The following is a 24,230-nucleotide window of genomic DNA, read 5'->3' on the forward strand; positions in this document are numbered from 1 at the left end:
GAGAGAGAGAAAGAGAGAGAAAATGGGGGTTTGGGTTCGTGGAGGGTGTCGAGGGTATGTGAAGGTGAGTTATATAAAAGAAGAAAGGGGGGAAGTTTAACCCTGGTTTATAAAAAGAATCAAGTCAAAGGACAAAAATGGAATTTTACATCTTAAGAAAATATCAAATATTAAATAAATTGTTAAATTATTTTGTTTTTGTTGTTAAAAAAATACCGCTAAATTGCACCGTCAATTTTAATTTTTTTAGGGAAGTTTAAGAAAACCAATTAATTTTTTATTTTAAATGATTAAATGGTGATTTATTAAATTTTTATCCGGATAAGTTTTCCCAGACTATATTATTTTATCTGATGAATATGACAAAGATCAATAATCTTACACGGTAAATATGAAGGTAAAGACCAAGAATCTTACTCGTTAATGATGTAATGATTTCTACCATGGTTAGTGTTTACCAGGAAAATTGTTCGTTTTGGTGGGTTTAAATTTTACGAGTAAGTAAGTGATAGTGTTAAATTTTATTCATTAGTGTTTACTGGGTAAGTGTTTGGTAAATGGTCTCTAAGTTTTTAAACTATATTTTCGAATGAAAAAACCATAAACTTTCTTATTTTTAAATGATTAAACCACTAGACCTTTTTTGAATAAATAAACAATCGGACGTTTAAAAAGTGGTTACCCATGTCGTTTTAACTCAAAAAAACTACTAGAAACCTGCGATGAAAGTTTTAAAGTAAAAAACATAAATTAGTTTTACCGTTCTCAAATCCTACGTTATATGAATCCCTCGTCGCCTCATCGTCGTCAGTTCTCTGTTACCGCCTTCATTGTCGTTGGCCCTACCATCGATCTCTGATTGTTTCTTCTTCTTTTTTTCAGTTCATGATCTTTTTTTTATATGTTTATATATGCTCCATTAGATTGTTGTAACAAGGGAGAATCGAAAAAGGTAGATCAATGGCAGGGGTCAACTATGGTGATGGGTCGTATAGAGAATGGACAACGATAGAGCGACAAGGAGTGGCAAGGGGAAGCGATCTCGTTGTGTAGGGTGCTTATGGGTTGGGTTGGATTGATCGGGTTGAAGACATTTGAACAACTCAACTCAATGTTTGTGGTTTGAAAAGTCTTAACTCAACCCAACCCAAACCAAAGTGCAAACCAACACAACCCAAAACTGTACGGGTTGGTCGGGTTGATACATTGGTACATTAAAATATTCTTATAACTTTGAATATCTTATTTTTCTACTCATGATTTATTTTTTCATCATCAACCATTTGATACAACTTATCCATAATTTTTACGTATATCACATTCAGTTATTTTTCTCAATTTAAATATATATGTTCACAGTTATTGAACATATATATGAATGAGTTATATAGAGATATGAATAGATTGAAAATATATGTATATGAAGAGCGTACATGATAGTGTAATTGTCTAATATATATATATATATATATATATATATATATATATTAATATAAATTTAGCAATCATATTAAATCCAATAAATAAAATGATATCGAGTTCATTGGATTTGGCTGGGTTAAAATAATAGTAACTTAATATCAACCCAATACCTACGATTTGAAAATTTTACAACTCGATTAGACATCAGGTTGCTTCGGGTTGAGTTATTTCGCGTTGTGTTGGGTTGGTCGGGTTTGTGAACACCCCTATCATTTGTATGGAAAAGGTTTGAATGACATAGGTTTTGGAACGATAAAATTGATATATATATATATATATATATGTGTGTGTGTGTGTGTGTGTGTGTGTGTGTGTTTGTGTGTGTTAGACCCCATAAGTATTATGTATGAAGTAATGAAGACAAACAAGTGATGAAGAACCAGAAGACCAATGGAAGACTTCAAAGAAAAATGACTGTCTGAAGAACAACCAGAGGGTCGATGAACTGACCAGAGATGCGATGGAAAGTGCATCTCCATAACCCCTCTGGGCAATAACACTTGGAGTTTCCTTCACCAGTTCAACCAGAAGCAAGCAATGAAAATATGAACATAAGGTTGAACTCATATCCCATGGAAGACAGCTGGAGATGACCAATCAACAGCTGGATTCTATAAGATTTTATCTCGTTTTAATGCTTATCCTTGTTATAAGATAAGCTTTATCTATTAGTAGAAGATTAGCTAAATAGTTTCACTAGATAGTTATCTTCTTATTAGCTTTCTAGTATAAATAGGTGGTTAGGCCTATTGTAATTTTGACGTTTTACATTTTTCATAATTATTGGAATAAAGTGATATCCTTGGCACTCAAGATTATTCTTTGAATGTTCATACATTGTTTTTGAGTGTTCATCATTTTATTCATCCAAACACTATAATTTGGTTATTCTTAACTTAATTATTAGTGTTATTGAGAGATCTGGGATCAATAATATATATATTTTAAAACATTCTTAATCGATTACTTTTTGTGGTAGGTAACCAATTTCTAAAGATTCAATTGTATTTATAACCACAAAGGTGGTGCCTGATTGGTTTGAGCTTGGCTCTAAAGGTCAAAAGTACCAGGAGGTCTCTGGTTCAAATCCAAGGAGGAATATAAATCCCCTTGTGGCCACGGAGGTTCAAATGCGGTGACTCCGGACTATTTGCAAAGCAGGTGGTCGTCCTGGGATTAGTCGGCTCGCATAGCGGGTTGGATATCCAGGTTAATAAAAAAATTGTATTTATCAAAAAATCTGGAACTTAATCATTCAAAATGAAAAAATTTAATGATTTTTTCACTTAAAAAATAGTTCAGTGACGAAATCATTTAAATAGAGTAAAATACATTTTCGGTCCCTTTGGTTTTTCGATTTCAGTGGTTTTCATTCCTATAGTTTAAAACCTATAATTTGGAAATTGTTTTACAAAAATGTTTAAATTCCGATCTTCTCTCCAACGACCATAAAAAACCCATCAAGTTAGAGACATTTTAGACGTTTATCAATTTTCTCTCGCTTTCCGTTCAAAAATAAATTCAATTGTATAAATAATGTCCATTTTTATATACACGTAATGTATAATATACACACATACCACATATCGTCATTTTATCCCCCTCCCAACGCCTACTTTGGTGAAACGTCCCCTTTCCTGACGCCACTCATCAAATATGCACAAACAACAGGATTAGAGCCTCGAGTCCCACTCGTTGAAGTCTCCTTCATCGAAGTTGTCGACATCCCTCATACGTGGATCTTCGACTGCCCAAAATCCCGCCTGCAACTCAAATGAACACCCCCCCTGTCTATTTAACTTGATTTAGGCTTTTAGATTTCTCTTGGTTTGATTTTGGTACTTCGGTTTTGAATTTTAGAGTTTGAGTTTGTATCTTGCTCTACGAATACTGATGTTCTTGTCCCAGATGTTTGGAAAGTGGTTGGTTTCAGATCTGTATTTTGAGTTGCTAGCATGCTCAGTATTTTTCTGTTGTTTTATAGTAGGCTAGTACACAAATAACTACTTCCTTATCCTCTGACTTTATTCTTTTTCTAAACAAATGTTAAACTCCTCTTCTATTCGTATCTTTATATAAACTACAATGGTTAAACTGTAGAAACAAAAACCGTTGAAATCAAAAAAACTGGAGTGGTCAAAAAATTGTATTTTACTGTATTTATTAGTATTATATTTCTATTGTAGTGCTTAAATTAAAAGGAAAAAAATAAATTTCAATTATTATATTTCTTTAAATGAATAAATTGGCTAAAATTATTGAAAAGTAAAACAATATGTTATAAAAAGAAATAATATAAATTAATTAATTTGAGAAAATAAATTAAATAAAGGTACATGGACAAATTTATGGTATTGTTATTAGATCAACTCAACCCACGAGCACCCCTAATAAATAATATTTAGTTTTGAAAAAATTATAGCATGTTATCTTGATTATATCGAACACGAAGTGTATATTTTAATCGAACTTAATCCAAACCTGATTTGTGTGTTTTTGGATCCTGATTGTCTTCATTGATTTTGACGGGATGTAATATTATACCATCTCAAAATAGACGTAACAATGTTTATTTAGGCAACTGATGAGATGGAATATAATCGATATAAATCATTTTGTCTAAGAGATTGTTTGTTTACCTCTTGATAGTTTCATTCAGATGCAGCATTTGAATTGTTAAGAGGTGAATCTTGTTCGAAAAAAAATGTCTCTTAATGGTTCTAAAACTTTCTAAATGATTTTGTATCATAGGTCTCCCTTAACCATTCATTGTCCTAATTTCGTTGTAAATAATTACCCAACAATTATATTTCATTTTGCACTATATCATGAGACTATTTTAATCATTCTGTATCAAATCATTCAACAACTGTGAAACTGCCCCTAAGCATATGTTTTCTTTCGTTTCTTATGGGACTGATTTTATCCATTCATCTACGTGGGACATGTTTTCAACTAAAAATTATCAACAAACATAAACTTTGAAAAAGCGCTTTAAAACAGCATTTTGGAAGCAATCTAGTCATTGTAACGTTTTTTTATATTTTATCATGCATGTCAAACATTATACAAACAATTTGTTTAGTCAAATTATATTTGTACCAGATATATGACTAGTTTGGTCCAGTTAAATCTTACTTGATTACCAAACGACCGTAAGAGTCAGCTAAACGTTTAAGAACATCTTCAACAGATTTTTTAAAATAGAGAAAATAATTTTTTTGTTTTCTTTATCGTTCCAATGAATCCCATATCTGTTATCGAGAATAGAAAAACTTAAAGCATTAACAGTGGAGGTGCTTGTTAAGGTTTCCTATTTATTTTTAGGGGGTGTTTGGGATTGCTTATTTGAAACAACTTATGTTTTTCTACAAAAGCCCTTATCAACTTATTATAAGTTAGAAGTGTTTAACTTTTTCAAAAACTCCTTATTATCGGTTTAACATCGGTATAAATTGTTTATACAAACACACAAAAGTGCTTATTACCGGTGTTACATCAAAATATGTCTATAAGTTATTTTTATAAGCAATCACAAACGCCCCCTAAGGAGAACCTTCATTATGAGATTGGGGTTTTTGTATAGTAACAAGTTATAATAAAAACCCATGTGTTTGAACAAAAACCAGGTTATTGTTTACATTTTTTTTAATTATTTTTAACCAATTTATTTTGTTTTAATAAATATATTAGTTGTGTACCCGCGCAATGCGGCGGAAGCCATGAATTTTAACGATTTTGAAGTTTCACTGGTTTTATAAGATAAGATTTAACGATGATATAGGTTACAGTTGGTCTTTACATATTAATACAATTTGAATAAATAAGAGTTATGGTTCCAATTACAGACTACCGATTGAAAAAATTGTATGACAGTTTAAAATCCAATATATTTAAAATCCAATATATTTAAACGACTCCACAAATGTATTCAATTTACACCAAGAGCAAAGAAGCAAGAAACTTGAGTTTTAAGATAAACACTCAAAACCAATAAAGAAAACTATAATTTTGATGGATCATAAGCCATGAAAAGACAAAAAAAGATGAGTTTTAAAATGAAATTTCAACTGTTTACCCTCTTTCTTGTCTAAAAACTCATATTAAGGTTGAATTAATATATGTATATATATATATATATATCAAAAAACCCCAAGAACATATTAATTCAAAACATATCATACAGTGCAATTTGGACAGCCTAACCCCAAAATATATAGTATATAGATAAATAAATAACTATAAAAGTATAAATCCTAAATATTTAAAATATTTTTTCACAGTATATATAATATATAATAATATAATTAAGTAAAAAATTATTCAATATTGGACTCATTTCGAAGGTATTAACGAGACGATTATAATGGTGTAACTTGTTAAAATAAAATTGTATTTTTTAAACATGTTTTAATTGATATACGATTATGTATGTTAATTTGATAAAAGTTTAAAATGAAGCATTTAAAAGTAAAGAACGTAAAGTAAATTAATTAATTAATTATAGGGGTATAAAGTGTAAATTTTAAGAATTATAATTAAAAAAAATCGGTTGTGAAAGGGTGAGTGTATGTGAGGAGATGAGATGGTGAAAAAGTGAATATAAAATGGTATTTTGGTCATTTATAATTTTAGTACTTTAAGACTTTTGCGAAATTTGTTTAATAAGACAGTATAGATAAAAAAATGTAAGCTAAAATTGATATGAATATAAATTAATCATTTTAAAATATATTTATTAATTTTGTTTTGTCTTTTTCCTACATTCCAAACTATCATCAAATATTTCCAAATATTTCTTAATCTCCAATTCTTACATATATTAATAACTTAAAATTAACATAGAAAAAGTAAAACTAATAACTTGAATTTGAATATTTTTTTAATAATTTTTATAATATATATATATTAAATTTTTATAATATCTATAAATAAAAAATGGAAAAACCTTTGTTTATAAAATTTTATTGAGATTCTTGTTTTGTTAATATGATAGGATGGAAAAAAACAGGAACTGAGTTTTTTAAAGGTTTCATCACTGTAGATAAAAAAAATTCTAAATATACTGAATTATCTAAAACTCTTTGCTGAGGAGAGAGAAATGTTATTCTAATATTTTCCACCAATGATCTTGATTTAATAGTGTTTTGATAACGTTTTTTAAATTTATTTGGGTGATAAAATTATAGAATATTTTAATAATACTAGAATGATACTTGCATAATATATCGTGATACATTTCGATTTTAATATTTTATTTTAATCTTTGTCCATATTAATATAATATGGTTTTACATGGTCTTGAGAAACAATAACATTTTTATTTTAATAAAATATAAATTTGACGATATCATAAAAGTTTGACAAAAATATATCGATATTAGTATCAAATTAATTATTTAAAATTCTCGTTTTTATATAATTTTTTTAATTCAATTTTTTATTTTAATTTTTTTACGTTCAATAATAAAGTAATTTATTTTTGATTAAATAATATAATTCTTTATAAAAATAATAATTAAATATTATGTTCGGGTTTTTATATTTAAAATGAGATGTTTATCTACAGTTAGTTACATGAATTCAAAAATGGAGTTTTAATAAATTGTACTTATACACAATTTACTTGTAATCTTGAATTTTAAATAATATGCATTAATTAACAATACTTCATGTATAAAAAATGATTTTTAAGAGTTTTCGTCAAATGTTTTATAATATAGTATAAATAGTTGATATTGAAAATCTACCGGAGATGTTTTAGTATGTAATCAAATATAGATCAAGGCCTACACATTGTTTTTCATGCACGCCAGAGAGGGTGTTTTATACTGACACTCCTCGAGGTTGTATCATAATCACACTATGTTACAAACAAAATCATAAACGTAACCTACAATTTACGGCAAACAGAACAAATAAACTCACATACCCTCATCACCTTTTGTGAGGTTTGAACCCTTGACCTCCTAGAAGACCTATGACTCACATACCGCTAGACCAAAAACCCATTGGTTTTATGCTTCTTTTCTCGACACCATTAAATCTACTAGACTTAACAGAACAAATCCAAAAGTACCTGTTCGACTACTACCGTTTAAACTGTAATACCATACCAACTATTTGATTAACGAAATACAGATAGTCTGATAAAGGTTTAAACCGTGTATTATTTAATTCCCGAATTTAAGGAAATTGCTAATGTTTAAAATGATACTTTTGACAATGGAAAAAAGGGTTTTTCTTTTGGGAAATAAAGAAAGTGGTTATAATAGTTGTGGTGTTAGAACTTTTGGGGACAAAAGATTTGTTTTAAGAAATAATTTAGAGGTTAGAATAAAAGTGGTACCACACACAAATAGTTGGTATGAAGGGGCATGTGATGTGCTTTTTAGGGCTTTAAGCCTTTTGGACCACTTCATGTTTTTTCATAAAGTTTTTAACTGATTTTAATGGATATGTTATAAAGATAGTTACCCTAAGTAAGAGCATCTTCAACAGAAGATAAGTTATATTTTATCTGTTTCTTTTAAATTCAGATATTTCTTTGATCTATCTCCTGTTATTATGTATTATAGATGAGAGTTTAACATAACTGTTGGAGCAAACTTTTTCTAGATTTTCAAAAAAAAATTCTAAAGGAAAAAGATTTACATTTAAGTACGGGAATACCCATTTGTTTCGGTGTCAAATGTAGCTCTGGATTTATCTACTCGTCAAGCAAAACCATGTTTTTCTCTTCGGTGCATTGGCTTGCGACACATTTAGAACTTGTTTTTCTTTTAACATAATCGAGGAAATCACAAACAATCTATAGGTAAAGATATGTTGGGCTTCTGTATCAGATGTCAATCGTTATATAGAGTCATGTTCATACGAGAACAATAACCAAATAAAACGGTTGAATTACATGTAATTTTACACTAAAACCATGTGTAGAATCACACTTGATCGTTTCCGGAAGATTACATGTGATTTTGCACGTGATTTAACCGTTTCATGTTTTGTTATTTAGTTACTGTTTTCGTTTGAATTTTCATCTGGTTGTGTAAACCAGTGAATATATGTATGTATGTATGTTACAAGTGTTTAATGCATAGAAAGTGAATGATTGGGGTTTCAAATACTTGATTTGATAAGAGGGTTGATGATTAGTGAATCCTAGAAGAAGGTTGAAAAGCTAATGATGAAGTACAAGAAATTGATGCAAGTGATAATTACACACACTGAAATTTGGGGAAGGTACAACACATCAATGCAAGTCTTCATGTCCAACAAAATGATGGTACAAACAACTCCACCTTTTTATGCATGTGTCTGGTTTCTAATTAATTTTTTTATGTTTTAAATTTAGTTTTTATATTTTTATGTGTCTTAAATAAATAAATATTTTTAAAAATAGATAATTAGGAGGTAGTTGATTAAAGGTATTAAATAGTAATTAATATGAAAGAAAATAAAATAAATTGTTTGTTTTTTATATATTAAAGGGGTGTTTGTGCAATGCAACGAGATATATCTTCATCTTAATGTTTCGTTTTATTTTTTTGTCTTTGTTGATATAATACGGTTTATATGGTTTTGAGAAAAATAATTTTTTTATTTTTAAATAAAAATAAATTTGAAGACATCATAAAATTTAGAAAAATATATCGATATTAATATCAAATTAATTATTTAAATGTTCTCGTTTTCTTTTTTTGTACAATTTCTTTAAGTTAATTTTTTATTATAATTTAATTTAGGTCAAATAGTGAAGTAATTTACTTTTGGCTTGACAATAAATTTTTTATAAAGATAATGATTCTGTTACAACTCAATAATTATCCTAACTATATTTTAGATTTTTTTTATATTTAAAATGAGATATTTATTATATATTTGATTATGTTTATCTACGGTTAGTTATACGAATTAAAAAATGAAGCTTTAATAAGTTGTACTTATGCATAATTTATTTGTAATCTTAAATTTTAAGTAATATGCACTAACAAACAATATTTTAAGCGTAAATGATGGTTTTAAGAGTTTTTGTCAAATACTTTATAATATAGTATATATAATGAGTTCGTTTTTTTGGAAGCCCAAAATTTCATTAAATTGGGGGGAATGTAAATTCATTCTCATTTTCATTCCTCATAATGAGTCAAACAGGCCCTTAGTTTTTAAATCTACGTTAACTACCGTAAAAATATTTAAGAGTTGTGAAAAATATGATTTTATTAAGGGTATAGTTGTCATTTGATAAACAAACAAGAGTGTGCAATTTCTATTGTGAACATTCAGATATATTTCTTGACAAACTAGCTGATAAGCTAAGTAATGACTAAAAAACTAGTTAATCAACTAATAACGCTTAACAAAACTCAGTTGTAAAATGATCAAAAAGGACAAGTCAACAGTCGATCAATTTTAACATTTCATAATATATTTAAAACATATCACTGATAATATAATATATTAACTAATACAAACCACTTGGTAAAAATAAAAATTAAATTTGAAATTAATAATAATAATAAATAATTTATATTTATTATTTACTAATGATTAATATTAATCAGGGGTATAATCAAAAGAAAGTGACAGAACGCTCTAGGAGCTTGCAGTAGCGTTTCCACGACTAGCTGATACCGTTTAAAGAGAACTTTTACAATAAGCTCAACAAATAAGCTACTTGATGTTTATCATGTCTTTATTTTAAGGCAGAAGAGGTAATAATAAAGTAATTAGAGTGACGGTAAATTGTGGTTAATAACATAAAAACATTTATCAGTAGAAGGATTCATTTAGAATAACTGCTTATAAGAAGCACGAGTCCACGTGATACGAGTTTATTTTCATGTACATTTAAATTGATTAAACACGTATTTACAAAAAAATTGTTCTGATTTTAAATAACAGTAACAAGAAAATACCTGAATTAGGGTTTTTTTTTTCTCTATAGGAAAGATCAACATCGTTCGAGTTTATTCATGGTACACTCTAATAAAACCAACAACTTCAAACTATTGTCTCTGACGTGTAGGTCAATTGATAGATGGATGAGATGATTTTGCCCAAATACAAGACATATCTTGAGTCTGATCTCAGACTGCCCACTAGCATCAACTGCTGAATGAGCCAAAAATGCACTCTTAAATCGTTTTATCGATGAATAAATAAATTATTTATTTGATATTATAATTTTTTATTTAATAAATTAATTATCTTATGTTGACCCGCACTCAAAATACTCGGTTTGACCCCAACTTAGCTCAATCTATAACCAACTGACTTTTTCTTTTTCTTTTTCACCTCTAATTTAAACCATACACCGTTTTCATTAGAAATCAATGCAAACCACCAAAAAGAAGGCATCAATCGTCATGATAATCGAACTCGCATACTGCACTCCGTAATAAGAATGCACAAGCTGTTTTGTCATACTGACCACATCGTATAAGGTGAATATGCATGGTAAGTGTTTACTGCTTTATAATAATTTACGATGTCAATCTTTTATACGGGTGTTATACATAAAAAAAAAACTTCAGTATATATTTCGGTTTCAATACGATGGCGTCCGTAATTATGAAAAGGTGTGTCAGGATAAGGCATGCCCATAATGCAAGAAATGATATATGTAAGATGAGCTCATCGATATCATTTTGTGGGATATGTGGTGGCCTACACCATACTGTATCAAAACTGAGATCTCGTAAATAACGATGGTTCTCAATTTGTGCAAATATGGCAAAGTTTATATTCACAACACGATAAAATAAATGACAAATTGCATGAAAAAGTAACGTACTTTAACTTGATTTTTATTTTGGGTAACGTACTTCAAAAACTTTCATTGGTACCCAAGATGTATAGTTTTAAACATTTAAACACTCAAATAACAAGTTGAAGCATTAACCGGTTATCATGCTTATGTGGCGAGTGATATGATATCAAACTCGGTATTATTTGTTGAAATGGTTAGGGACATGAGTTTTTTTGATTTAAAATTAGTATTCAATTGGTTACCCGAGTACTTAAATATTTAAAACTTTACATCTTAGGTACCAAAATGGAAGTTTTGAAGGTACGTTACCAAAAATAGGAATCAAGTTAAATTACGTTATTTTGCATGCAATTTGCCCTAAAATAAAACGTTTTCAGATAATAAGTTGCGTTAAACGTCTAGCTTTACAACCCATGTGTAAAATAAGTTTGCATCTTGGATATCGTGTTTTATGAAATGTTTCGCATTAAAATAGATACGTCATGAACTTAAACATTGACTAGTGACATATTGACATGTAACTACAGATAAAGCAAAACAGAAAAAAAAAAAAAAACGTCTAGTCAGATACTGAATAATGATACTTGCTTATGTTTTTAGTTATCTGTTTGTTTATGTTTAAGTCAAGTTTTTTGATATTCAATCCATATGTTGCAATACGGTTATGATATTGATGTTGTCTGGTTGAAATACGAGAGCTCTTAAGATGCTACAGTTTTTTTGAGCAAGTACACGTAACTCGATTTTAACATGGTCTAGTACAGCTTCCGTCAAATTTTAGTTCAAGTACAATCATAAAGCTTAAAACATAATGATGAATGATGTTTGCATTTATAAGAGCATATTTAACAGCTACGTTATTTTATAAATTTTGAAAATTTGAGAAAAAGTTTGCTCTAATAGCTACGTTAAACTGTTATTTAAACCTAAATAAAAAGATAGAGAGAGAAACTTAGTTGGGCTTGGGCCTATAGCCCAATTAAATAATTAAAAAAAATGATATAGAGTAGAATTTTAGCTGTGGGACGCGGGAATTCCTTACTTTGGTGGGTAATGGGCCGAAAACGGGGCTTGATTTTCATATCTGAAATGGGTCGAGTCAGTATTCGGGACGAAATTACCTGTTCTTAATCCGGCGCTGGTTAAACTTTTACTTTTTAAAACTAAAGTGTACATATGCATTTATTATACAACAAATATATTTGATTTTTAATATTGATAATTAATTTAGATGATTCATTCTAAGTTTTATATTGAAATATGATATATTATTATTGTTTTTATTAAACGAGTACCCAACAGGTTCCTCAAACATGTATGAGATTTCTTCCCCTGAAACCATAAAGATGTGTTTTGTACACTGAACATGACTTAATAGAATAGAACATGCATTACTATTCCACGTTTAACAAGATTTTTATGTAGAACAGATGAGAAAAAAAGTGGAACATGGGTGTTCCATCCCCACCCATGAAAGAAGTTAAAACAAGATGAAACAGACTTATATTTTACCAATATAATCTAAAAATAAAATATAATTCTCATATAAAACATCAAATACATATTTCTCTTTACATTTTTTGTATTTTATGTTTTTTAAATTTTCACTTTACTGTCCACAAAACATTATTTTTACACGGTTTCTATATTTGAATTGATTAATGTAATTTATTAAATAATAATAATAATAATATAAAAAAGGTGTAGAATAAGAATTGGAAAGTACATAAATTTTTTAATTTTGTGTCATTTTGACAAAAAAAACTTTTTAATGAAATATTTTGTTATAAAAATATGAATTTTATTATAACTACAAAAATTAATTAAAAATATAAACAACTCATTAATAAGAGTAAATTGATCATTTTATCTGTTTTGTTATGTCCAACTTTGTCTTATCAAACACTGAACACTTGTTTTATGTTATGTTATATCCTATCTGGATACCAAACGCATTGTCAAATATTAGTCCCAGTTGGGATCGGGAACGAGAGGGGCTTAAACCATGGTTAGGAACGGAGGGAGGATTCATTACCCGCCCTGTAAAAAATCCCATCCCTCTTAATTTTGGGCCAATTTTTGAAGCCCAAATCAGGAATGAATTCAAATTTCAAATTTGGTAACGGTCCAAAAGCCAGCCGTGTTGAATTTCAAATTTCAAAAACCAGTTTTGGAGCCTTTTCTGTTTGAAACCAGTTTCATCTATAAATACCAACCCACCCTTCAACTTTACCATTCTTTTCCTAATTTCTACCCCCTAATTTTAGCATATTCAGATCTTAGCGAAAATGAGAGAGTGCATTTCAATCCATATCGGTCAAGCTGGAATCCAAGTCGGAAACTCTTGTTGGGAGCTCTATTGTCTGGAACATGGCCTTCAGGTACGTTTTTTGTTCTTCAGTTTTCAGATCTGGCCTTGGAATTGTTGGTTTTTTGGTTTGTAACTTGTTTATGGTACGTTTTTTGTTGTTTAGTTTTGAGATCTGGTGTTGAAATTGTTTGAATTTTAACTTGTTGATTGTACTAATTCTGTTGTTGAGTTTTGAGATCTGGACTCTGGAGTTGAAATTTCTCGAATTCTTATCGTTATTTTAGTGTTGAGTTTTCAGATCTGGATTTTGTTTGAATTCTTTTGGGTTTTTTGGTTTGTAAGTTGATGAAGTCTGTAATTTGCAGCCGGATGGGCAAATGCCGAGCGATAAAACTGTTGGAGGTGGAGACGATGCCTTCAACACGTTTTTCAGCGAGACCGGTGCCGGAAAACACGTTCCCCGGGCGGTTTTTGTAGATCTGGAACCAACTGTGATCGATGAGGTCCGAACTGGAACTTACCGACAACTTTTCCACCCGGAGCAACTCATCAGTGGCAAAGAAGACGCTGCTAATAACTTCGCCAGAGGTCACTACACAAGTAAGCAACATCGATTCAAGTAGTTTTTATTACTTTTTGAAGTTTTTTTATTCGAGTAAATGGATCTGATTCTTCGAGGCATTTCGTCGAACAGTTGGTAAGGAGATTGTGGACTTGTGTCTTGACCGGATCAGGAAGCTTGCCGACAACTGCACTGGGCTACAAGGGTTCCTGGTTTTCCATGCTGTGGGTGGTGGTACTGGATCTGGGCTTGGATCTCTTCTTCTCGAGAGATTATCTGTCGATTACGGGAAGAAATCAAAGCTCGGGTTCACTGTTTACCCTTCTCCTCAGGTCTCAACTTCTGTCGTTGAGCCTTACAACTCTGTCCTCTCCACCCACTCTCTTCTAGAACACACTGATGTTTCAGTTCTACTCGATAACGAAGCTATTTACGATATCTGCCGTAAATCCCTTGATATTGAGAGGCCCACCTACACCAATCTCAACAGGCTTGTCTCTCAGGTATTTAAATAAAATGCTTCTGAGAAACTAAAATGGTCGTTCCAAGTTCAAACCCTTAATTTCTGTTTCCAATTTGCAGGTTATTTCATCGTTAACAGCTTCTCTTCGTTTCGATGGTGCCCTGAATGTCGATGTGACTGAATTCCAAACCAATTTGGTGCCCTACCCGCGTATCCATTTCATGCTTTCGTCATATGCACCAGTGATTTCTGCCGAGAAAGCCTACCATGAACAACTCTCGGTAGCTGAAATCACCAACAGCGCTTTTGAACCTGCATCCATGATGGCGAAATGCGATCCCCGCCATGGAAAGTACATGGCCTGCTGTTTGATGTACAGAGGTGATGTGGTTCCAAAAGATGTGAATGCTGCAGTGGGAATCATCAAGACCAAGCGAACCATCCAATTTGTTGATTGGTGCCCGACTGGATTCAAATGTGGAATCAACTACCAGCCTCCCACAGTGGTTCCTGGTGGCGATTTAGCCAAGGTTCAACGGGCTGTTTGTATGATCTCAAATTCGACAAGTGTTGCTGAAGTGTTCTCGAGGATCGATCATAAGTTTGATTTAATGTATGCGAAAAGGGCGTTTGTGCATTGGTATGTGGGTGAAGGAATGGAGGAAGGGGAGTTTTCAGAAGCCCGAGAGGATCTTGCGGCTCTTGAGAAAGATTACGAGGAGGTTGGGCTCGAGTCAGCTGATGGGGAGGACGATGATGGTGACGAGTATTAGTTTGTTCGATTTGGTCCGAGTATTAGTGTTTAAACCAAAAGGGCTCATTGGTTTTGATTTGGAAACATTTGTGTTGTTCTCTTTTGTTTTGTGGTCCAAGATTTGAATATGAAGTAATGTTACTTTTTCCTACGAGTTGCTTTGTTTCATAAATATGAGCAATTTCTGTAAACAAAACGTTGGATTAGATTGATTTTGAATTACAAATTCCCTCAAATCCTTTTCATTGTTACAAACCCAAAAAGGACCTAATCATTAAAGTTAAATTGATAAGAACATCATCAATATTTGTCTAAACATACATAACATAAGAGAATAAGAATAGATCTTCATATTTAGATCAATTATAATAGAATATCACCATTAATTCTCATAATAATCGTAATTCATAGGGTTGAGGTGATATTAAAAAATGATCAAAAGGTCCTGTTTTCCTTTTACATTTTTCAACTTAACTTTTATTCTCACACGATCATTCGTTTTATATAACATTAAATTGATGAAATCAATCTTGGATTTTTGTTTTTGACATCTTGAAGTTTCATGTGTTTAGTTGATTACGTTCAAATACAAAGTACTTAATTAGATTAGTTGTAGTCTTGGAATAGTTAATGAGCTGGAAGATTAGTACACGTGGTGAATTTAAGGTATCTTTGGCTCTTGCTAAGAAATGAAAATAAAAATGACAGAATGAAAATAAAAATGACAGTGAATGAAAATAAGAATGAATTTTTATTCGTTCAAATTTAATTAGGACTGAAATTTTGAGTTTCTGTGAGAATGAACTCATTATATTATAGAAAGCCAAACAGTTTCTGTTAGTTTCATTCAACATTGATTACTGCTTAATACATCTAACCAAACACCCTCTTAATATATTTTAACGGAGTACGTAGTGGACTTGTAACAATAAAAAAAATTAGTAGGCAATAGTTGTATTAAGGTTTGTCAAAATTAAAAAAACAATAGGACTTTTGCTTAGATTATTACTCATTCAGTTTCGGTTGTATGGGTTGACACTTAACAGTTTGATCGATTTTTAATGTATACTGTGAGTTTATGATGAAACTTCCCATTTGATATAATGCGTGATATTTTGAATGATGTTATCCGGTATTATTTCAACTTTGAGAGTTTTAATTGTCTTTATGTCTAGGAACAGATGGCCATTACGTAGCTTATAGGGTTAAATGAAATTTTCACACATCAACATTAAAATTTACTTTTTAACATTCTCAATATATGATTTAATCTAATTCTAACTTAAAAAGAATGTATATAACATCACCTTCAATATTATATATGTATATATATAATACAGTAGCAAAACTCTTAGATGGTATTTATTGAAACAATGTTTTAAAGATGTTTCAAGTCGGATTGATCTAAGATGTTAGAAGTACAGAAAAAATTAGGGATGGATATTAAAGGTATTGGTTCTTTAGTTTTCATTTTAACTAGTGTTTCTTTGACTTTAAGATTCTTTAATTTCTTATGTCTCGTTAAATTATTTACGGAAGGGTCATGTAAGAAGAGGAGTTAAGGTGTGAAGTGTAAAAAAGATATGAACTCTTGACCACTTTTAACCTCATATCCACCCATTAATTGCGTTTTAGATGAGAATTGATCTGGTGCGATGCACCTCATTAATTTTGACATTCAATTAGAATTAGTCCAAATATATATAGATTTGTTCTTATATTTTTCACCATAACTTTTATTCTCAGTGGAACCCGACCCATCATTATATTATCCAAAGTTTATCATTTCTTTCTTTCATCTTCTCCATATTTCTTTCCTTTTTCCCCCCCTTTTTTTTCTTTAAAAAAAACATGTATTTTTTCCACCTTGTTTCCCTCCATTTCCTTCCATAATACTTTTAAACATTCCCTCCTAAAGAAATGTGAGTTTTATATGAAAATAGGTTTTAAGCATTTGTTTAAACGAATGTTAAACCGGGTATATTAGCTCTTTTTGGGTCAATTTTCTTCTAATCTCTATATAATTAAATGGTATAAGAAACTAAGAGGCCGTTTACCCAACGCTTACCCGGTAAACATCTGCCTGTAATAGTCAACACTTTTACTTAACTTACTAGGTAAGATTTTAGTTTATTAATACGGCATCGTGTGTAATAATTTATCTGGCTAACCCTTGCTTGCTAAGACTCTCGATCCTTGTTATCACTCTTACCCTATTCTCGATCCTTGTCTTGTTTGTCTAATAAAGTATTTAGAACACTTACCGGTTTAGTATTTAGTAAACGTCCCCTAAATACAAGATCATAATGCATTCCCCCCCAAAGTGTTGATTATCAGAGAAGCATATTTCAACTTCGACCTCTTGAAGTTGTTCGATTCGTTTAACAATTATATTTACTTTAGATCTTATACTTACCTGGATCGGATCAAAGTTCCATGACCATGTGATTTCCTGCATCTATTGAAAATTTGAAAATATTTAGTGTCAGCAATTCACTGGCCATTAAAATTCTAAAACCAATCAGCAAGTAGACATGGAGATGTGAAACGAAAGAAACTGGTATATGAAATCAAAGAGAGAGGGCTCTTTCTATTTAATTTCTTACGAGTTCTGACTGTACATGAAAACCTTGCGGCTCTGCCCTCTTTACATACTTTATTTTCCCCAATTACAGTAGTAATTCTAACTCTCTACTTCAAAGTGACTCTCCCTGCTCTGCATCTCTTCACCTGGAATAATCGGGGGAAAACACATTGTAAACAAAAAGTAATGGAGGAATTTGAAATTAAACATGAATCTGACGAGATCTTGGTACCAGAGATTGTGATCACAGCCAATTGTATAGATTTTGTTGATCAACCAAAAGTATTATGGATTCAAGTGGAAGTTATTTCAATTATTTCTGACAAACTACATGGATCGAAAGCAAACTTGTTGAATGAATTTAAGAACATATTTTGCAATTCCATATGCAAAATGAGAAAAGAAGTGGCTAAACTTCGATAAAAGGAACAGAAAGGAGAATAGCAAAATCGTTGATTGAATTTAAGAACATATTTCGTGATTCCATATGCAAAATGAGAAAAGAAGTGGCTAAACTTCGATAAGTGGAACAGAAAGGAGAATTTCCGATATGCATATTATATACGGAATTAATAACACATACTGAGACAGACCTTAAATTACATGACCTCAATTACAGTTCTAGATGCATATTATATATATACGGTGATGAGACAAAAGAAAAGACGAACATGTTGCGAATTCAGTGTTCGGTTTTGATCGACGGCGTCACCTCCTTGCCGCTGAGAGGCGAAGGCCGCCTGGAGAATATCATAACATCCACACGACCATTACCGGCGCCACCAAACTTCCCTATACAAAATTCACCAATATCTTCTCCGATCTGCGAATCCTCAGCTCTAATCCTCGTAACCTGGTCACAAAAACGAACGCCGGAAAGATTAACCTCTTTCACCGTTACCGGCCACTTCTTTGCGACAACCGACTTCGGAGAGTAATACTCCATATCCTCAGACGAAGATGCATTACTCTCCAGATCCGTCTCAATCTCTTTCAAAACCTTCCACGACGTCATCGTTTTCCGATCTCGTAAATCTCCAGCAACCGCAGCGTTCACTGAAACGGCATCGTTAGCAGAACTTTTCACGGCAGTCATGGCGACGGAATATAACAATCCTGTAGTTTGTCCGGTGATGTGTGTGTGAAGAGTGAAGATGGTGGTGGTACGGTGGAATCTGAGGCGTGGGTATTGGGGGAGATTTGAATATAAAGGAGGTGAGCTAGAAGAGATGACACGTGTGCCGGGGGATATGTGGATGAGGTGGCGTTTTGATTGGGTAAAACGACATGTGGGTGATTTTTAAAATGGGTGACGGGGACTGGTCAAGAGAATGCCGTTTGAGTAGGCTTTCTACTTGGAATTATTTATGCCACGTATCACTTAAAACATTCATGGTCGGTTGATATTCATTCTACTTGTATTTATAAACGGGTCCGAATACAAATGGTTCGATCCGAATAAGTCGGGTCCAAGACTTGATTATTGTCGATAAGACCATAAAGTACCCACAATTGAGATATCGGTTATAAACTGTATGATTGATTATTTGATTTACTTGTATGTTCACATGTTTTAGCGCTTGGTGTTTAAGAACTACCCATAAATACGTACTTAGGGGTCGTTTACCTGAACACCTACCCGGTATACGTTTATCGATAAAATTCAACAATATTGATCACTTACCGGGTAAGATTTCATTCATCAAAACGCATCGTATCCAACAATTTGTCCCGATAAGCGTTAATTATAGTAAGAGTCGTCGTTCTCATTTATCGGGTAAGACTCTTGAAAATTCTTGTCTTCCCTCTTAGTAAATAAGATTCTTAGTTCTTGACATATTCGTCCGATTTGATAAACGCTTATCCGGTGCCTTAATTTAACTTTTTAGAATGAATATTGCACGTGGCTTGTATTATTGGACCAAGTCACATCACATTATTAACTCCCACAAATATCTTTTAAATAACAAAAGAAAATATCTTTATTAAAAGTAAATTACTTTTAATTCAAGAAAATTCACTAAATTAGCCACATTTTAAAGCAAATTTCTTGTCCCATTTTAAACAATAAACAAATTACATGAACTCTAACTGGATTCCTATTTTGAATAACATACTTTCAAAACTTCCATTTATTTTATATAAAGTTTGAATTCAAGATATTTTAAAGGGAATTTAGAGACGGCGTTAACTATCTCTTGATGTACATTTAAACGTTAAAAATAACAAATAATAAACAACCCGTAAAGCATTAAGATCAAGACATACAAACTTCTCTTTCAAAGCCCCTTTTGATGGATATATACATGAATTAGTAGGGATCCACTAAATGATATTTTGAGCTAAAAGTTGATTAACGACACAACTCAAACGATTTCACATGGAACCCACCCCTCAGAAACCACATGTGATGAGGTTTTTCAAAGTTGGCTTAATCATTGGGGTTCGCAGAGAAGTTCAAGCCCGTCTCTAGTTCAAAATGGGCTGCATGGGCTTAACCACATTTGAACCCGATACCTTGTTGTAAAAACAGCACCCCGGTCCACTAGGACAATTCAACATGGACAATTAATTATGAGGGGTCCAATAGTACCTACGACTTACGATTGAAAAATTATCTGCTATAGAGTTGATAGCCGCGACAAATATCGAAGATATAATCTTTTAAAACGGAAATCATAGGAGTCTTCCAAGGCCACTGGGAATTTTCTTAGTTGTTCTCTAGGATCCCTGGGATTAGTCAAGATGCGTGTGAGCTAACACACCCACCCATAGCTAACCAAAAAACCCATGAATTGATGGCACGGGCAGACCATAAGCTCGAACATAGGTTCCCTACTTCCCATCATAGTATGATTGAAATAAAACCAAAAAAAAAAACTAAATAAAATTGAAAGAAATTGACCAAGAAAAATGAACATCAATTTGTATTCAAAGAGATCTGAACAGAAAACATGCAATAACCAGTGCTCTAAAAGGCACGCCATGGCGTCCATAACGTAAGATGCATCTTCGCCGTTACAATAAGGTCTATAGCATTAATTTGACCACACTCGTAGAGATTTAAAACAAGATGGAAAGAAAGTCTCATTCGCAACCAAAAAAGTTGTATAAATTGACACTTAGAGTTCCACAACAACAAATACTATAAGAAAACTAAATCATGAAGACTTGGTGTTTACTGTTAAGTAACAAAACAACATTGATTGAAAAGTAAAAGGTACAAATGTGGAGACTTACGGGTATCGATAAGATTCCCTCAATCTTCATCCTCTTCGTCTCCATCTCCACCAGATGCCTTTTTAGCAGCGGCTTTTTGGTTCTTTCGTTTCACTCTTCCAGGACGGCCACCTCCGAATGGACTAGTAAGAGAGAAGTCGATGTGTTTCTGAGAGTCCACCCTCACCATGAACGATGCAACATTAACCACTTGCCTCCCAACCCTAGTGCAAGAATGAATAATAGTTATCACTTATCAGACAACATTGTTAGGCGCATTAGCTTGGAGAGTAATCTAATGGGGTTCCATATATTCTAACATGGTATCAGAGTCAAGATTTACAACTCTAGGTCTGTTTATCCCCCTCGAGTAATATGACGGGTTACACATATTCTCACAAATTAAAACCCACTTCGAGTTTGTTGTAAATACATAATTAACAACGATATGCAGGATGTGCATGTTGAAAAAAGCTTAAACAGTGATGCGATACACATGTGTAACAAATTCAATCATAAAATGTGAATGAACATGGTTAAGAATAAAGGTTATAAAACATAAGCTTCTTATATAACATCAATTCCTGAAAGGCGTAATATCATCTTCAACCTACACCTCTAAAAAAACACTAAAATGTGGGCCCATCCATACTAAAACATAAAACACAAAACCCTTCCAACCCAGGGGCGGACCCACATGGAATGATACGGTGGCACGGGCCACCGCTTCATTGTCAGTAATAAGGGGGAAAAACTACGTTCTAAAGGGTGGCCGTATTGTTTTGTTGGGTGCCACCATATAGTTTTGGAAACTGAAATGTTAGCAAGACTTTAATGGTTAGATTGTAAATGCTCCTGTCCTTGTACAAAAGGCCCAGGCTCGAGTCCCATGGTTGTTAAATTTGTAGCTTTTTGCTTAAATTTTGGTGTTTTTTATATTTAAAAATAAATGTATATCGGAATAGAACATGGGTTTCTTCTATGTAAGAACAAGGAACCAACCAACAGAACTATACTAATGTTGTGAAAAAAATTAGATATTTTCTCATAGTCAAATTGTGCAAGCACATGTAAAATAATCTGGGTCTGCCTCTGTTCCAACCACACACTAAAAGTCATTGCCCACATTTTTAGAGGCCATGAATAGTAGACCTCTAAACATAGAGGTTTCCTTCAATTTACACAATAAAATTTAGTGTTTTAGTGGTGGGTTGGAACAAAGATGACCTCGATTTTAGCGTTTTAGTGGTATATTAGAGATATTCTAAGAATGATCTACATCAGTAGTTATATACCTGATATGCCTCTGCCTAATCAGCACACGAGCATGATGAATTGACTTTGCCATGCCAGTTTTGAATACAAGTGTTTGAAGACGGCGTTCAAGAAAGTTCTCAACAGTCAAAGCCAAGACATAATCGAGCTTGTTTTGGCTCTCATCCAAAAGCCCATACCTATTCATCCTACGTAGAAGGGCTTCACCTTCAAAAATTCGGCGTGGGTCTTTCTCGTCAAGAGTGAGAAGCATACGTGCAGCATTACGAATGCGACTCAATGCGTATTGAACCCTCCATAGTTCTCTTTTACAACGGAGCCCATACTCTCCTACGAGCTTCAATTCGGCATCCAAACGCTCCTTCTCATATGGACGACGAGGCTTCTTGAAAGTTTTTCCATCTATTGTTGATTTATAACATTCGTTAGTACACAACAAACACAAGCCCTTCATCACAGAGAATTCATGTTCTTACATAGTTCTTTTGTAATAACAGATATGAACCTAGAGTTGTACAACTGATGACATTGCAACTGTTTTGCAACTTTCCAACTCTAATTACTCTAGAACATAAATATGAACTTTTTCTTGCTTTGGGTTGATGATATGAGTTAACAGAGACTTAAAATAATCGACAAGAGTCGGCTTCTTTTCTCTCAGTAAAGAGATGCTTTTCTAGACACTATTTATTCTAGACAAAAGTTATGATCTTACACATCATTGCTGGTGACTTTTGGTCTATAATTTTAACTCTACACAATCATTTTTAGATTCTTTTAACCTGTATCATCGTACCCGAAGGCAAAAAAAACCTACAATCCTGGTCAGAGTTGGAATCAACTTTGCAATTTCCTTCTTCTCACAAAGCTATTATTAGATTGGTAGAACTTGCATAACCACACAACATCATCAGTTTCACATCCCCAGGGTTTATACATACTTAAATTTGTAAAGCAATAGTCTGAAAGTGGAAAAAGGAAAGATTCATTTCAAAGCTTCTATTCTCTGTTTAGAATTTTTTTTTTCCTCCAAAAAGTTCACCCCATTTTGAGGTTAACTCACCATCTGACAACCATCAAACACATCTACTAACACTTAATTCAATACAAAGAATCGCAATAACCAAGTTTCTGATTCGGTAAACCATACATAATCCATGTAACAATTGCATCAAACCGAGAAACCCAAACATAAATGCAATCACTTCCGATCAACGCATATCAATCGTCAGACTAAATAACCATGGTAACGATCAAATGCAGTTATGAATCAAAGAACACCTACATAACAATCGATCGAAATGCAGAAGTTAGAGAGAGAGAGAGAGAGAAACTAAGCTTACAATTGCGGTAGAAATTGACGTGAACCATGGCTGCCTTTGAGAGAAAAGCAAAATGAAGTCGAAGTAGTAAGAAATACGCCTGATTTAGTTCTTCGACTATATAGGGTAGATAGAAAGCCCTAAATCTAGAAACCCTAATTCCGAGTATTCGGTTTTCTTGTCCAATTTTCTGTAGTTATGTGGTGGACTGTGGGCCAAGTAGAAGATACAATGTGGGTTGGGCTTTATGACAAATATATAGCACCCGAGCGCAATTAATATTTGATTAAGAGTGAATTAAAATGATGATAAACGTTTCTAAACTCGATTAATTATGGATTTGGTCTTTGTGGTATGTATTTTCTTATGACTAGACTCCCTATCACCAACATACTCCATTAACTCAAGATTACAAAGACTAAAATACCCTTGCTTTCCGACTTTTTCTAATAATAAAGGGCAAAATGCACAAAATAGCAATCTACT

At 32.2% G+C, this 24,230-nt stretch overlaps 3 protein-coding genes across 4 annotated transcripts; 1 reads left to right on the forward strand and 2 right to left on the reverse strand.

Moving 5' to 3' along the window:
* The first annotated feature begins 13,478 nt into the window (after positions 1-13,478).
* On the forward strand, positions 13,479-15,563 carry LOC112515056 (tubulin alpha chain-like). Its single transcript, XM_025121668.1, has 4 exons — positions 13,479-13,635; positions 13,931-14,165; positions 14,260-14,630; positions 14,710-15,563. The coding sequence occupies exons 1-4, from the start codon at positions 13,543-13,545 to the stop codon at positions 15,361-15,363; spliced, it is 1,353 nt and encodes a 450-aa protein (XP_024977436.1). The 5' UTR covers positions 13,479-13,542; the 3' UTR covers positions 15,364-15,563.
* A 2,346-nt stretch (positions 15,564-17,909) lies between these two features.
* Positions 17,910-19,099, reverse strand: LOC112515461. 2 transcript variants are annotated; one of them, XR_003069527.1, is made up of 2 exons: positions 18,161-19,099; positions 17,910-18,074 (listed from the first exon to the last, which is right to left on the reverse strand). XR_003069527.1 is itself a non-coding variant. In XM_025122299.1 (2 exons), the coding sequence occupies exon 1, from the start codon at positions 19,022-19,024 to the stop codon at positions 18,611-18,613; it is 414 nt and encodes a 137-aa protein (XP_024978067.1). In that variant the 5' UTR covers positions 19,025-19,099; the 3' UTR covers positions 17,910-18,074; positions 18,600-18,610. The 2 variants fall into 2 exon arrangements, 1 of the variants encoding a protein (XP_024978067.1); XM_025122299.1 differs by having other exon boundaries at positions 18,600-19,099.
* A 1,900-nt stretch (positions 19,100-20,999) lies between these two features.
* LOC112515305 (40S ribosomal protein S9-2) lies at positions 21,000-23,909 on the reverse strand. Its single transcript, XM_025122033.1, has 3 exons — positions 23,766-23,909; positions 22,443-22,824; positions 21,000-21,371 (listed from the first exon to the last, which is right to left on the reverse strand). The coding sequence occupies exons 1-3, from the start codon at positions 23,791-23,793 to the stop codon at positions 21,188-21,190; spliced, it is 594 nt and encodes a 197-aa protein (XP_024977801.1). The 5' UTR covers positions 23,794-23,909; the 3' UTR covers positions 21,000-21,187.
* Positions 23,910-24,230: the final 321 nt, after the last annotated feature.

Source organism: Cynara cardunculus (genome assembly GCF_001531365.2).
Source record: "Cynara cardunculus var. scolymus isolate 2C chromosome LG 7, CcrdV1, whole genome shotgun sequence".
NCBI lineage: Eukaryota > Viridiplantae > Streptophyta > Magnoliopsida > Asterales > Asteraceae > Cynara > Cynara cardunculus.

Bases quoted from the DNA above. Each gene is read 5' to 3' on its own strand.
- LOC112515305 (XM_025122033.1), bottom strand. From the start codon at position 23,793: ATGGTTCACGTCAATTTCTACCGCAATT. The intron at 22,825-23,765 runs GTAAGCTTAGTT...AATCAACAATAG, and splicing joins CGTCAATTTCTACCGCAATT to ATGGAAAAACTTTCAAGAAG. The intron at 21,372-22,442 runs GTATATAACTAC...TTCTTGCACTAG, and splicing joins ATTAGGCAGAGGCATATCAG to GGTTGGGAGGCAAGTGGTTA.
- LOC112515461 (XM_025122299.1), bottom strand. From the start codon at position 19,024: ATGACTGCCGTGAAAAGTTCTGCTAACGATGCCGTTTCAGTGAACGCT.
- LOC112515056 (XM_025121668.1), top strand. From the start codon at position 13,543: ATGAGAGAGTGCATTTCAATCCATATCGGTCAAGCTGGAATCCAAGTC. The intron at 14,166-14,259 runs GTAAGCAACATC...TTCGTCGAACAG, and splicing joins CGCCAGAGGTCACTACACAA to TTGGTAAGGAGATTGTGGAC. The intron at 14,631-14,709 runs GTATTTAAATAA...TCCAATTTGCAG, and splicing joins TCAACAGGCTTGTCTCTCAG to GTTATTTCATCGTTAACAGC.